The sequence below is a fragment of the Bos taurus genome, chromosome 21 (genome assembly GCF_002263795.3).
Source record: "Bos taurus isolate L1 Dominette 01449 registration number 42190680 breed Hereford chromosome 21, ARS-UCD2.0, whole genome shotgun sequence".
Lineage (NCBI taxonomy): Eukaryota > Metazoa > Chordata > Mammalia > Artiodactyla > Bovidae > Bos > Bos taurus.
The window spans coordinates 22,458,515-22,474,710 of record NC_037348.1 but is presented as its reverse complement, the minus strand read 5'-3'; the positions used below and the strand labels follow the sequence as shown (position 1 = coordinate 22,474,710).

General features: G+C 49.3%; 1 protein-coding gene across 3 annotated transcripts in view; it reads right to left on the bottom strand.

Annotated features, from left to right (window-relative positions):
* Nucleotides 1–16,086, bottom strand: part of ALPK3 (alpha kinase 3) — a 53,197-nt gene extending 37,111 nt beyond the window's left edge. For 2 of the 3 annotated variants that reach the window (XM_059879281.1, XM_059879283.1), the window contains exons 1-3: nt 15,859–16,086; nt 10,990–11,028; nt 7,111–7,232 (exon numbers count right to left, since the gene is read on the bottom strand). In XM_059879281.1, the coding sequence (XP_059735264.1) occupies nt 7,111–7,232; nt 10,990–11,028; nt 15,859–16,001 (304 nt within the window). In that variant the 5' untranslated portion in view covers nt 16,002–16,086. The remainder of the gene's footprint in view (nt 1–7,110; nt 7,233–10,989; nt 11,029–15,858) is intronic. The other variant, XM_015459209.3, reaches the window with a different exon arrangement.
* Between the last annotated feature and the right edge of the window lie 110 nt (nt 16,087–16,196).

Here is a 16,196-nt window from a genome sequence, read left to right as displayed (position 1 = left end):
TCTACTTATACCCCATGTGCGTCATCATCTCTCCTTCACTTCTGTATCTCTACCACCTAAGACAGTGCCTGGCACATAGTAGCTACTTAATAAAAATCTGCTGGATGAGTGAGTAAGGGGAAAAGTGAGTGAACAAACAAGAGGTTGGCAGGGAGGGCATGCTGACGAAGAACCATGACACCAGAGTGTGGGGTGGAAAGCAGAGGGCACACTGGGGAACCGTGACAAGAACAGGGAGCAAAGGAGGCGAGGCTGTGGCTGCGTCAGCCAAAACAGACTCTGGGCAGCCCTGACTGTAAAGCGAGCCCCATGTTTCCATTGTGAGCTAAAGTCCCTGGTTACATCACCGTGCATGTCCTCACCATCTCGAGCAGTGAGCTCATCCCTGCAGGAGCCCAGCTCAGAGCCTCCTTGCCCCATGATCTGCCCAGTTGGGCCTCAGCCTCCAGGGCATCTGAGTCCAGTCAGGCTGCAGCGAGAGGGCAGGGACAGGGCAAGAAGGGGATGCTGAGGGGGCCCCACAGCCACAAAGCTGGGGGACTCCAGCCCCCACGCCACCTTTTGGTGTCTCTTCACTAGGTGGGGGCCAACCTGAAAGCTTGGGCTCTCTGGCAACAATGAGTTCTGGTAACAACTTAAGTTGAGCAGAAAACATTTCTTTGTCCCCTGGGTAATATGAACTGTATTTTGAAACACACAAAAGCAAGGGAGGTCCATTACTCCCAGCTGCACACACACATGCCCATGTGTATGCCCACAGGCCGGCACACATACACACACACACACAGGCCTGGCCAGGAAACCCCACAGTGGTACTGACCTGTGGCCTTCCCTCTTCCCCTTCCTACCCTGACACCTCTGCTCCACAGCCAGCATGCCTCAGTCTAGAAGAAATCTAGCTCAGAGACTTACAGCTTCATCCTAACCACTCCCAGTTTGGAAAAGCTCAGATTCAGGAGAATAATACTGATGAATGTATATATTTAGAGTTTTCAAAGAGCTTTCAAAGATAGAATTTTATTTGGTCCTCATAATAACCCTGTGAAGACAACTGTGAACATTTATTGAAGACTTACTATAAGCCAGATACTGAGCTGGACATTTTTCCTGTATTACCTCATCTGCTCCTCTCATGAGTCCTATGATAAAGGTGCTGTTATACACCCTCGACTTAAAGGAGAGGAAACTAAGGCTTCTGTCCAAAGGTGTCCAGCTGGTACATGGAAGAACCAAAATCCAAATCCCCCTCTTCTACAAAATAGGCAAGGCGGGTCTCTGAATCTGTCTTACACAAAAGGAACATGAGACTCAGAGAAATGAAGTAACTTACACAGGGTCACATGGCTGGCACATGAGAAAGTCCCTGGCTTCCTTTCCCTTATTCCTCTGTTCTTCTCACCAGGAATTCTGGAGATAATATGTAAGTTTCTGCCCCCAGCAGTCATCATCTTAGATTTATTTCTCTAAAAAGAATATCTTCAGGAACTTGCTTCTGTCTAAGTCTAAAGGCTAACTCCCTCTGTCCAGCTGGCCACACACACGCACAAGCTAACAGAGAATTGACAACAGAGGTAAGGAGAGTAGGGGAAGGGGATCACCAAGCTAGACAGAGGTGGGCACCTCGAGAAGGACAGTAGCCCTGGCCAGGGGGTCCCTGAGGGAGACAGGAGCCAGAAGGCTCCACAAAGGCCCACTATCCCCCATATGCCCACTCTGAGAGGGAAGAACTCCAGGGTCATATGCCACTTCTTAAAGTCCCAAAGGACTTTCTGTAGAGTCAGCCAGCAGGGGTTCTGCCACAGACTATTCTTCCTCACCTGAACCACGGTTTCACCCACCACAAAAGCATCACCTCCTCCTGGCAGGGCCCTGCTTAGCCTGACTCATCACAAACTCATCTAGGGAACGCTACCAGCAGGGTGGGAGGAAGAGAGTCAAATGTGGTCACTCTATCTCCATGGAACAAGCCAGGATCACCACGCCAGTCTCATGCAAAGGCCAGTCAGGTTTACAGCCACCCACCATTCTCCACTCCAGATGGGGGTGGGGCAGGGTGGAGGGGAGACCCACTTTCTAGCTCTTGTCTTCTTTGTTCTCTGATCTTTCTATATAGCCCTTTCCCTTTCCCTGGCCCCTTTCTTACAGTCTACCTTTTCTCCCTGTTAATATAATTGGGAAAGGCTTATTTATAGTGCACTATGGTAATCACAGAGTCTTCGTTGCTAATCTGCTACATGAAATTCAGGTAACCTAAGATCTCTGACACAGGTGGGGGTGAGGAGTGGGAAGGAGGAACTAGGTACAACAGTGGACTAAGGTATGGATGGTAGAGACAGCGAGTGCCTGGAAACCTCACAGCCTTACTTGGTACAGCTGTAAATCCCATCATGCCAGGTGCTCCTGAGCAGAAGCCCATCGCCCTGGTGGGTCATCATGAGACAAGGGCATTATGGCAACTGAGGGGAGAAAAGCTTGTTCCTTTGAGTTGGGCTTGAGGCATGGAAAAGCTTACTTCCATGATGACACTGGGGATATTCAGTAAAATACCCTAAGACTCTGTAAGTCAGACACGGGTCAGCTTCAGCACGTTGCTCTCAGAGTCCATGGCTACAAAGGACAGAATGGAAGCAGGAGAGGAGGGAGGCTCCTGCAGCAGCTGCTGTTGTCAAGGCACTGAGGCTGCAGCTGCAGTGAACAGGCAATGTGGAAGGTGTCGTCAGCAGAGTCAGGGTCACCGCAGTCATACTCGCAAACATGTATTGAGCACCTTCTTCGTGCCTGCTGCATGAGGTGTCAGGGGTATGCTCTGTCTCATGGTCTTATGGGGAGAGAGAAGTAGGAACCAAGAAGCTGCACTGTGAAAGGCACAGCAAGAGCTCTCTGTGGAAATTCTGGAGATGACTTCCTAGAGGATAAGTTGGTTGAGCTGGGCCTTGAAAGATGAGAAGAAATTTGCCAGGCTTCTAGGTAAAAAGCAGCATCAGCATACCATCTACTTTCACTCTCTCACCCAAACCCACTAAACCACATTAGTTTTTTATTAAAAATATATGTGTGTATGTGTGTTAGTTGCTCAGCCATGTCTGACTCTTTGCAACCCCATGGATTGTAGTCCTAACAGGTTCCTCTGTCCATGGAATTCTCCAGGCAAAAATCCTGGGTGGGTTGTCATTCCCTTCTCCAGGGGATCCTCCCAACCCAGGGACTTGAACCCATGTCTCCTGCATTGAAGGCAGACTCTTTACCATTTGAGCCACCAGGAAAGCATATATATATATATATATACACACACACATACATATACATATATACATATATATAATCTCCACCAAAATAAACCGGATAATAGAAATGAAAACAACAGGAACAACAATATTTTGAAAGCTGGAAAGCAGATGCACAAGTAGAAACTGACTTAACAGACTCAAGGCAGCTTAACCCTAAGATGAGAAACCGAGAACTATCCTTTGAACACCAGAAAATCCCCAAAGGGCACAGGAACTGGCCACCAGATACCTCTGGGACTGGGTATAAAGGGAAATAAGGAGAAGTTAAAAAGGGTGTGGAAAACAATTAGGTCTCTGGATCTCCTCACCCACTCCATACCACTGGGTAACCAACTGCTCCTTCCCCAACATGTCCAAAGATAAGGTTTAGTATCTGGGAAAGTAAAACTTTGCCCTGAGAGTAAGCCAGCACTGTTGAGGGCATGAATTTTCTATGCAAAGACGTATCTATGAAATAAATACTCTATCCTGGAAGCCCAGCCAACCCTCTAATCTGCAGAGCTTCCAGAAAACTCAGCAAGACACAAGAAGAGTACTCATTATGGAATATAGCTAGTCCAAGAGAAAGTAACTAAAGAAACTCATTTTGTCAGTTCCCAACTCTAGTGGTGGCCAGGTCACCCTAGAGTGAAGACTCAAGGTTTCAGGCTCCTCCTACTTGCCCAGAACTTCCAATCAGCTTTTTAGTCTCCTATTTGTAATTATTATCTGACAACCAAAGATTCCTAGATATCTGAGGAAACCCTATAAATAGGAGATGAAGAACCAAAACAATTAAATAGAAAAAAAGCAAACTGGAAGAAACAAACTACACAGGAAACTTTTAGAAAACTACCATTACTAGTCTCAGAGAGTTTAGAGAAAATATTACATTCATGAGAAGAACAGGATGCTTTAGAAAACAATTTTTTAAAAACTCTTAGAAATTAAGAACCCAACAAAACAGTTGAAAGATAATACTGAGGAAATCTCTCAGGAGGAACAAAAAAGACAAATAGGTGAAAGCGACGAAAGGGTAAGAAAATGAGTCTGGGGAGGAGATATGCACAGGTGTTCCAGAAAGAAAGGACAGAGAAAGCAGGAGGAAGAAATCAAGATCAAAATAATCTCAAATTTCTCAGAACTAAAGGCTGTCAAGTTTCCATACTGAAAGCATCCAAGCATGCCCCTGGATGAAGACACTCGTATCAAGATACACCATTATGAAATATCAAAACACTCTTAAAAGATTCCAGAGAGGAAAACCAGCCTCCTATATGGAATCAGGAATCAAAATGCCCTCTTGCTCTAAACAGTAACACTGGAAGCAAGAAAGCAACCTACAGCAAAGTTTTCAAAATTCTGAAGGAAAATTATTTTCAACTTAGAATTCTATACCTAGCCAAACTTTCCATCAAGAGTAAAGCAAATAAATAAAATAAAGACATTTTCAGACATAAATTGTCTAACATTTATCTACCATATACTCCTCCTACGAAGCTACCAAAATAAGAATGTAAGTCAAGAAAGAGACAAATGTAGAATACAGATAAACAGGAAGTCCATTAAAGGAGAGGTAAAGGGAGCCTGCAGGATGATGATGAAGGGAGATCCTACGATAACATCTGTGTACCAGACACACAGAGCAACCAAGTCACACTGGAACAGGATGACCCAAAGGAGAGAGAGGCTGAGAGCTTGTCATCATAATGCCTCCCACTGTTGTACCATCTTTGGGACCTGAAGAAGCCACTAGATGTAGCTCAATAAAGCCAGAGAGTAAACCAAGAAAAAGGAAGACATGAGATATGACATATAAAACATGACATATACACCCAGTATAACAGCTGTGTATTAGGCCTAAAGGCCACCAGTTCAACTAGAATAGGGATGTCTCTAAGGAAAGAAGCTGACAGAGGACTGATGGTATCAATCTTGTGGAAAGTTGTTTTAAAAGGCTTTTAGAAAGTATAAGAAAAATTAGTCATAGACACCAAATAGCTAATTAAAAGAAAAATTAAGAAAGGATTAACCTTATAAAAAACAGAAGAAAGAAATATAATCATAGTATACTACAATGTTCAGTTATGACTAATATTGCAGAGGCATAATAAAGTAAACAGTAAATATTGATTAAACAAAATTATAACTATTTTTAGAAGGTAAGTGAGATGAAGCAGAGAAAATAACTGTAAAAAGAGCTAATTTCCTCTCTACTATAACAGGAATACTGGGTAGCATCTAAACTGGAAGACTCAAAAGTTAGCAGTATTCACATACTACACCAGCATTACAGAAATGTGTACACACCATAAGAAAGTGCTAAAGGCTGAATACAGTTGCTTCTGGGTAAGGCAAATTGATGAGAGGGGTGAATGGCTGTATTTTGATAACTGCATTTTTAGTTCAATTTGAAATTTTAAACTATTTGTAATATATTAATTTGATGAAATAAAAATTAAGTTTCATTTAAAAGGATTAAGGACGTTCTATATGGAGAAAATAACAGATGCAACAGCATGGTGTCGTGAAAGAGCTGAGTTTTCCTAGAAAATGGCTACTGCCAGAGTAATGCAGCAGATGCAGGCATAAACAAGCATCTCCTCTTTGCCAACTTCGTGGGCTTTGGCAAGTCACCTAACCTATTCTAGTATCCTTCTCTGTAAAATCTGACTAATAATAGCACCGACTTCACTGGGTTTTGTGAGAATTCAACAACAATGGAACCAGATAAATTTTGCAAAATGTGTTGTGCTGTACAAAGGTGAGGGATGCAAGCGCACCTCTGTGTCCCTGGGAAGTGTTCTCAGTTGGGAGCTCAGAAAGTTCTGGGCAAGGTGAAAACTGCCCAGGGAACCCAATCCTAGAGAAGCTGTTCAGCTGGCTGGGGCAGACATGCTCCCTAGAATCAGGGCATGTCACTGCTGGCATGTCATCAAGGGCATCAATGCTTTTGATTTACTGGAAAAAAAAGGGGGGGGAGGCGCTCTCAGAGAGAACCTTGACCTGATGGCTGCAGAGCTGGGAGAGGTAGGGCCCGTAGGTGAGTCCTACAGCCCTGGTGGCGTTAGTGCCATGGGAGCCAGTGCTGGGAGGTGTGGGGGAGGGGCAGTGCCCAGAGCCAGCTTCCCAGCCCTCGCCCCTTTACCCTCCCCTTCCAAGGAGTATCTCTCTCTTCCTATTCTGCCAACCTGTTGCTTCAAATTCCACCATGGAATTTGGTGAAATGCACATAATGATAGCTAATTGCTAACACTTATATGGTACTTACTGTATGCCAGGTATTATTCCAAATGCTTTGCATTCTTACCATTACAGTCTCCACTTTGCAGATGAAGTACTCAATATCATATAACTGGAAAGGGGACAAGCCAGCATCCTAAGCCAGGCAGCCTGACTCCAGCCAGGCTGGAGTCTGCATTCAGGTCTGCATTCAGGGTCTGCATTCAGAATCACTATATATTACTGTCTATTAGGCTTGAGACTCCGAAGTCTCAAACTACTCAGCTGTAAAATGGGAATATTTGAGAAGATGGCCTTGAAAACCTCTTTCAGCTAGAGAGCTTCTTTCCTTGGAATAAGATTCATCAGTCGCATATGCATGTCTGAGTGTGAGGAACCTATATGGAAGACAGGTTTTGAAGAACAGCAGGGTGTATGTGTGGCTTTAGAGTGGGAGGAGAAAGGGACCCCCACCCACATAGAGAAGTTAAACTGGAGAGATAGCTAAGAAGACCAATGTCAACTTGCACAGCCAACCCCTCTCCATGCCTGTGCCCACAGACCCGTTGGACCCTGACCTGTGTAGCAGCTCTGGCACAGATCATACAGATGGCCTCATTACCTGTGACGATGCAGGTGAATCTGACGTCGCTGTCCTCGGACACAGCCCGGGACTTGAGTGTGGTCTCAAATAGCGGCTGGGTCTCCTCTGTTAGCTGAGCAATGATGGAGCAGAAGGTGCTCCTAGGAAAGGCAAAGAACTGTTCAGAGCAGCATTTCTCCTATCTCCACTGCACGATGCCACGGCCTGGAGTGGTCCAAGGTGGCTTCTATCTTACCATGTCCATCCAGCATCCTGTAGCCATGGCTCCAGCACCTGGGAAAGTCTTTCTTCAAGAGAGCTAGGTCTCATGGCCAGGATGGGGGCAGGGATGTGACCAGGGGCTGAATGGAATCCTGACCCAGACCCGTTAAAATGGGTCCCTTCTGACCAGGGACCAGGCTCCTGCGCATGCCAGACCACTAGTCCTGGCATTCCCATTCCATCCTTATTGGGGGGCCTTGCTTCACACTCCACCTTTCATCTTCAGGTAAGCTCGTGCATGGGGGAGACATACACATGGACAGGCCCAGCTTCAGAGATGGAGGTCCCAGCACAGCAGAGCCTCCATTCATGCCATGGAGGGAAAGCCCAAGGGTAACAGGTCCCAGGAACTCAGGGGTCAGAAGAAAAGCCCCTTTCTTTGTGAGGATAGACCCATAGCAGACCAAGAACAAGCTGGCCAATGCCAGGGGTCTAGACCCAATGGCAGCCTCTAGTTCCTAGGAGTATTAGAAAAGAAAGATTCAAATGAATCCTGACCCTACACAGGGCCATGGACCTCCAGTGGAAAGCCAGCCATGGCTCCCTTGCTCCCCAGTGGGTACCACATGCTCAAGTGAATATTGGCAGCTCCAGGACCTACCAGCAGGACTGCCAATCACAAATAGATCCACCCGTGCGAGAGTCAGGGCTTTTGGTTCCCTCGTGAAAGTCCATCTCCCAGAACTCAGAGGCATTTGTGGGCTCACTGAGTTGATCACAGACTCACCAGCACTGCTCAGCATTGACAGTCCTCTCCTACCTGCCCACACGCAGCAAACCACCATGCCAAACCCTTCATGGGCCAGCAGAGACACAATGCATCCCTAGGCGTGACGTGTAACCACATAGCCAGGTTGTGCGGTGCACAAGCCGTGCCCAGCCCTCCCCTTCCCGCCCCCAACCCACACACCCTCTGCTGAGCAGCAGGGAGGACTGTGAGGGATGATGTGAGGAGGAGCAGGAAAAACTGTTGGGGGGCAGACAGATCAGTGCTGCTTTGCTCTGTGCCTCGGAAGAAGGGGCAGTTGCCCATGGGCAGCGTGTGTCTGCCTGCGACCTCTCCACAGGGGCAGGTAAGAGTCTGTGGGAACACAAGCAGACAGGAGCTACAGCCCTGCTTTGTTGGGAGGGCATCCCCATTCAGTTGACCATCTCTGTGGATGTCATTCTGGACTTGAGTTTGAGGAGAAAGCTTGCATCCCAGGAGGAAGGCCTGGAATCAAGTAAGACTTCTGGACTGAGAGGGGTCCAACCGTCTCTGCACAGGATCACAGATGCTTGGGCCTCTGGGAAGCTGACAGGAGTCCTCGCCCAGAAAGACCACCCAGAAAGAGAATCCCAACTGGGGACTGTGGTGAAGGCTGCCATAACACTCCCTGCCATGCTCCCACCTGGAACCTAAGTAACTTATTAGACAGTTGTAAGAACTGTCTTCTTGTAGCTTACTGTTGGAAGAAACTACTGTCCTTTCCTTTTTCTTTTAATCCAGTCGAAAATAGAGGGTCCTTCAGGATCTAGACTGTCAACGCTCTGACACTTGGGAGTTACAACATCTGAAAACATTTCTCACTGCTCTCATACTACCAGCAATTCCTGACTTCAGGGAATACCAACTCCCAACCAGCAGTTTCTAGAGGAAACTGCCCTGCCAAAAGTCATTGTACTTCTATGATTTTGCGACTAATTCAAAACATCCCTAATTATGTCCTCCCTGCTGCTACTGCTAAGTCGCTTCAGTCGTGTCTGACTCTGTGCGACCCCATAGATGGCAGCCCACCAGGCTCCCCTGTCCCTGGGATTCTCCAGGCAAGAACACTGGAGTGGATTGCCATTTCCTTCTCCAATGCAGGAAAGTGAAAAGTGAAAGTGAAGTTGCTCAGGCGTGTCTGACTCTTCGCGACCCCATGGACTGTAGCCCACCAGGCTTCTCTGTCCATGGGATTTTCCAGGCAAGAGTGCTGGAGTGGGTGCCATTGCCTTCTCCAACCTAATTTGAATCCTAACCTACTCATGAATGTGAACCTGGCTCTTGTACTCAGCCTAGGCTCTTAGGGATGAAGCTGCTTGGACAGGTCTAAGAAAATAAGCAACTGGGTAACTGAAGAAAACAGGGAAATCAGGCTTCAAGAAAATTTGCAGAGACAAGTGCTCATGCTAGATATTTAACAACAAGGTAGTTATTTCATTATTTTTGTTTTATAAGAAAGAATACTTATCTTTTCAAATTCCCAGACTAAGTCCTAACTGTATTATAACATTCTTATAATGGAAAATCCTAAGTAACTGCTGAAGAGTATAGCTAGGAAAACACCCTCTAGGAAAGTGGATCCAGGGTGCGTTTGGTTGGGACAGAGTCATTGCATATACTATCACATTCTAATAACCTGTCACCAGCTTTCTGTTCCTATTTTCTAAACCACTCAGACGTGAGATGGACTCCAAGTCTGCTGCTTCCAGTCTCCTGGGAAGCCAGGAAGTCCACGCACCTGGAAGTGGTCTAGTCCTACCCTGACAACTCCAAGTCCTTCCAACTCCATGAATTCATAAGAATATCACAGCCTAATCATGTGTCTCTATAGAACTCCATAATCATCACTGGTTTTCAACATCTTCAAAGGAACCTAATCCTGCCCATAGGTTTGGTATTTACCTTGCTTTAAATAAACTTCCAAACTCTCTTTTAACACTTAACACACTCCGCTTTGAATGAGCTGGATACCCTGTCTTCTGCCCCTTCAGTATCTACTCCTGTCACAGGAAACGTACATAGTAGCTACTGACCATCCCTGTAGACGTTATTAGCTTTTCAGAAACCTGTTAGCTATGCAGAAATCTTTCTCTGTGTGAAAACTATGGCCAACTCTTCCCTAGATCTACCAGAGTCTGGGAGGAGGCCCAAGCAGTGAAAAGTAGCCAGGAAACGTTCCCATTTTGATCACAATTGTCAGTTCAGCCAGGGGTGGAGAGCTGTCTCCAGTTAAGGAGGTAAGAGGACAGTCGTTCAACAGGCAAACTCTGACTGCGGGCCTGCTGGAGCCCTGCTCTGTCTCTGAAGCGGATTCAGAGAACAAGTTAACACAGAAAGACATTCACATGATAGCCCTGACCTCACAGAGTTCACAGTCTGCAGGGGTGGAGAGAAGTCAAAGGAGAGGGAAATTCAGAGAAGGAGAAAACAGAAGGAGAACTTAAGGGACTGAGGAAAAAAAATTTTTTTTAAGGAAGTAGCCATGGTTAGAAGACAGACAATAAGCTGTCAAACCTAGATATGTGGTTACAAAAACCATGAAAACCTAGGCTGAGGGAGAAACGGGTCACGTGACTGGAGGCTCTCTGCTCTGGTCCCATGCCTATCCCAGGGGCACAGAGATAGAGTTGCAGGCATCTTGGGAACCCCTGCCTATCTCTGGGTCCCGGCACCCCCTTCAAATGGTCCATGCAAGCATCAACTCTGGCCCCCGTGAGATCCATGCTCACTGAGTGCCCGCTCACACCTTCCCCAACCACCCTCTCCGCTCCCCTCACCCCATGCAGCTTGGTTATTAGTGCACAAGCAGTCACCCAGAGACCCCTCAGTGCCCAGACCCAAGGGAAAAAAAAAGCAGTCAGAGAAATGTAATGCAATGGTGCGTTTACCTTCCAGAGCTGGGGTGAGATAACCGGTTGCTTGATAAGCTAAGCAAAAACAGCAAACGGAATCATTAGGCCAAAAAAGCAAAGAGAGGAGGAGGTGAAATCAACAACAGTAGGCAAAGTATTAATCGGCCACCATCTGGGGCCCAAGGGCCTTTCTATTAAAAGGGACCAGCTGTCTTACTTGGCCAGCTCCAGTTAGCAAGTGGCCTCACCACCGGACACCCATGTATCTGAAACCAAGAACTTGTTAAGTGTAGCAGGGTCCAGGGAAATGGTTAGGCAGGAGGGAGGCCCCTCGGGGCTGAGCTTTAAGAAAGGTGTGTCCTGGGTCCTTGAGTCACTCATAGCTGCCTGGCACATCTCCCCACCTCTGCAGCACACCAGCGGGTGGGGGGGGAGGCGGGGCGGGGCAGCTCCTGCTTCAACCCTTGGCCTTTTAGGGGAGAAGAGCCCCCAGTTCCTGGAAATCCCCTCAGAGGCTGGGAAGGAGACAGGTGGCTTGGAGAACACCCATTAATATGTTAAAGTACGGTTAAAGAGGCCACGCAAGGCAAACCAGCTGGGAGAGTCAAGAAGAGAAGGAAAACAAAGCGGTTAATTCAGCAGGAGCCAGGAGGCACCCAGTTGGGTCAGACCAGCACAAGGCCCATGACGCTGATCACCCCTCCTGCCCCAGGACAGCTGAGAGCTGAAACCAGCTGGGGGCTGGGTAGGCCACTGCAGGGTGAGGATCACACAGAGCTGCCCCTCGGAGATCCAGTGGGTATGAGTCAACTTTCACCTCTGCCTCCATTCCTTCCAACACAAGTATCTCCAGAGGGGTCTAGGGACACAGTTCTCTGGGAGATCTCAGGTCCCCACCCCTCCCAACTACACTTACTCCCTTCAGCTGGCCCCACAGTGAGAACAGCTCTCCCTTCATTATCAACAGCCCAATCTGCTCAATAGAACTGTCAGTCTGCATCTCTAACCACTGACAGCCTGTATCTGTATAACAAAAAACAAAAACAAATTCACCTTATGCCCCCAAACATGGCTTCCACTTCTGTGTGCCTGGATTTATGGATACCACTGGGGAAGTACATCCTTCAGACCCAAAGAGCCCTACCCCCAGAGAAGCTGCTGCTCCAGATTGCAGCTGCCTTTATTCAGAGCTTTAAAAATCCTCCAGAGGCCGTGAGGGCAGACCTCCCATGGTTTCAAGGCACTGGCCAACTCCATCCTTTCCTTATGATGGACTTCCTTTGCCTTTCTCCTTAGAATGGAGAGATTTTTCCTTTGCTGGGTCTGGATTTCTTCCCTGGGAAGGGGACGGGGAGAATCAGCTCTCTAATTCACAGGAAATGACAGCTTCCACCTGCAAGTGGGCAAGGGACTGAGCTGTGACAGTCACCCCTCCCTGGCTCTCTCCAGGGCTAGAGCTCCCCAGCCTCATCCTGATTTCTCCGGGCCTCACCCTTAGATAATCAGCCATGTCAGGAGGAGTCCCAGGCAGTGAAGGCATCTTGTCTTCAAAAGGTGCCTGTGACCTGCTGGCTGGGCCAGAGGTTGGCTCAGGGCTCTCACCTAGGAACTCCCCAATTACTGACTGTGAGAGGGTCTGAATCAGAGGCATCAAATGTTGGGATGTCATGTCTGACTTTTGCAACCTCATGGACTGTAGCCTACCAGATACTTCTATCCATAGGATTTCCCAGGCAACAATACTGGAGTAGGTTGCTATTTCTTACTCCAGGGGATCTTCCCAATCCAGGGATGGAACCTGCATCTCCTGCATCTCTTGCATTGGCAGGTGGATTCTTTACCACTGAGCCACTAGGGAAGCTCAGTGATGGGATAAATAGGCCTAAAAACATTCTTAGTGATACTTTCATTTTATAGAATAGAAATTCAGGGCCCACGAAGGAAAAGTCTCTTCATAAAGGAGAAATGTAGGCCTGGGAGGTGGGGGGGGGGGGGTGTTGGGGGGTGGTGGCAGGGCAGGAGGGTGGGGGGAACCAGGACTGTTCCTAGAAGCTGGGGCCTCCCATTCCTCCTGGCTTTCATATATTCTGGGACACAAAAGGCCCCCAGAAAGTCCTGGTCTGATGCCTCAGTTTTCCTGAAAGACCTAGACAATTTGCTTTACCCAAGCTGAACAAGAGATGCCACAAAACTACAGCAAATATCACCGGCTCTACTGCTCCTCTGGGCCCACTTGGGCCAGAACATCCAAGAAATGAGGAAGCAGAGATTTCTGGAACGTCTCGATGTCCCTCAAAATCCAGTTATAACTGCGAACACCTGACTGTGGTTCCTTAACCTTCTCTAGCTCATCCAGGCTCCATCTTCCCATAAAAGTGAGGTTGGATCTGTAGGAAGTTGGGGCAACAGTTTGGGCGGGTTACGTGCATGTTGGACCTCTCACTCCTGGGCTAACTATGGATTGGAAATCCCCCCAGGGTTGGAGAAAAGAAAGGAATGCATAGGAAGACAAGTTCTAGACTTGGGCCAAAGCTTCTGATACCTGGCTCCCAGCTCAGCTGTCCATCAGCTCACAGGGGCAGTCCACTCTCCCAAGGCTCACAGAATGATGACTCACAAGCTCCATGATAGATATGTATGGAAGTAGACCCAGGAAAGGTTGAAGTCAGGAGTGGGTGGGCTAGAATTTGCCTCTCAGTCAGAATTCTGGAAGAGTCAGGGCTCAGGAGCCAGGGTTAGCTGACAAAGCCCTCAAGGGACCCTCTTTCTTCATCTCTTGGCCCCTCTTCCCATCCCCACAAGCATTCAGGTTGCTCTGAGAGACAAAAGGCTGTACGGTTGCCTGCTCTAACACAAGAGTCAGGTCTTGACAGAGAACTATGAACTGGCCCCTGCCCCACCTCAAGTCCCCAACAGCCCCATTCACTGTTATAGTCTCCCCTCCTTGGCCAGAGGCTTTTCCAGAGGTGAGAGAAACCTGGCCTTCCTGGTACCTCAGGACCTGGCTGGTCTGTGGCTACCTGGAAGGGGCAAGCCCACAGGCCACGGTCTTGGGCTAGAAAACCCTCCCTCCCAATGTCCCAGCCCTGCCTCTCCAAGCACTTGATGAAAAGAATCTCCATTTAAGACCATTCTCGCTCAGGCCCAAAGGGACCTAAACCAGACACTTCTAACCCACCTGCAGTTCTCAGGCTGACACACTGCTCATCAGATATGTAATTGTATCTACCATACAACTGCTCACCCTTTTTCCTAACAGCCCCATTCCCCTGACCTCCAAGTTATGTCTGGTTTGCAAGCCACCCCAATGTTGTCTCCGAGAAGGGCCCTGCATCCCTCTTCTGCTGTACCACTGGTGCTGACAAAGGCCAGACACAATCTCAGTTACAAGAGTGAGACAATTGTTGAGGCTCCCACAGGCCAGTCAGCTTCACCACGGACTGGATAAATACACACATTCCATTCCAGTTTTTCCATAGATCCAGTGGTTAGAGGAAGGGGCATGCTTTCTTGGCAGCCAGGGGCCTTGGCGAGTCTGACTCAGTCACTAACAGCCCTCCGCCCTGCCCCAGACATGTGACACCATTTGACGAGTTTTATGCAGAAACCGGTTCTGGTTACATTTGAACTTTTCCAACTCCAAGGTCAACAGAACTCAGCCAATCCACGAGGAAGTGCCTGGGACTTTTCCTGAATGTCCTTGATGTCTGTTTTTGTGCCATTTTAAGAATGGAGGACAAGAGGTCCCCAGGCAGCTTCTCAGAGGAGGGGCTGTTTTCTGTATATAACCTATGATTAGCCAAGTTCTGGGGCAGGAACACAACCACTCACCCACTAGCCATCCATCACAATTCCCTTTGGAATAGACTCCAGAGTTGGAGGGAAACTAAGCTGCCCTTAGTTTAGAGGAGACAGGAAGTGTTCATCTTCATGGTAATGCACATGTCTCTGTGTGTCTGTGTGCCTTTGAGGGCCAAGAGACTAGCTCAGTCGTGTCCGACTCTTTGCGACCCTATGTAGCCCGCCAGGCTCCTCTTTCCATGGGATTTTCCAGGCAAGAATCTTGGAGTAGATTGCTGTTTCCTACTCCAGGAGATCTTCCCAACCCAGGGATAGAACCCCTGTCTCCAGCATTGCAGGCAGATGCTTTACTGTCTGAGCCACAAGGGAAGCCCTTGAGGGGCAAAATGCCAATCTATCCTCTTGTGAGTCTTTCCACCTGTGGGTACCCTAGCTCCTAAACCAAAGCAACCATACCTCTTCAACTCTTGGAAGAGGATCATTCGGGCTCCTTCCCTTGGCACCCTGGGGATGGCACCCATCACCCCAAACTGGGCAGGGCGACTGGCTGCCTCAGAGCCTGGAGCTCTGAATCCTCAGGCAGACTGACCAGCATTTCAGGCCACCCCTTCACCTCACCAGCCCCCACCAAGATCCCAGGAAAGACCAGGGCCCAGAGGAAGCACCTTCTTTGCACAGTTTATTTCTTCCCAGTGACTCCTGAACTAAGCAGACCCCCTCAGGGCAGTGCCTCTGGCATCCCCACCACCCCCTCCCCGCCAGCCAGCAGGAATGTCAGCCTGTCTGGCTTTCCTTATCTGGAATCCGAGGCCAGGGAGTAGCTGAGCGTGGGGCGAGGATAAGGAGGGGCGGGAGTGAGGTGGGGAGATAAGGAGCCACTCGGGACCCTGGGAAATCACCCCGAAGTAGGCCTTCATCGTCCCCAGGGCCTCTCATGGCCTGAGGCCTGAGGCCCACGGAGCCGGCAGAGGCCAGGGAGACCCTGAAGGGCCCTCAGGGCCGGTCCGGCGGCACCATATCTCCACAGGCCGGGCGGGGCCCCTCCTGAGGCCTCGCTGGCGGCCTCTGCTCGCCCGCCGGCCCGGCCCCCAGGGCGCGACTCACCTGGTCTCAGGCCGCACGCTGAGCAGGTAGCTGCGGCTGGCGGGGCTGGGGATCCACACGGGCCCGTCGTCCTCGCCGTCGCCCCCCGCCTCAGACCGTCCGCCCGAGCCCCAACCGCGGCCGGGGGCCCTCCGCGACCCCATGCTGCTGCCGGCCCTGCCCGCCTCCTGCCCCTGCCCGCGCTCCCGGCCCCTGCCCGTCAGGCCCGCGCCGCCGGCCGCCTCTCTCGCCCGCGGCTGACGCGCGCCCCTATTTATAGCCCCGGGCCCGGCCGTCATCACCTGCTGCTGTCCCTCCCCCGGCCCGGGCCGGCCACCTCGGCCTCCGAGGCGCCGGAG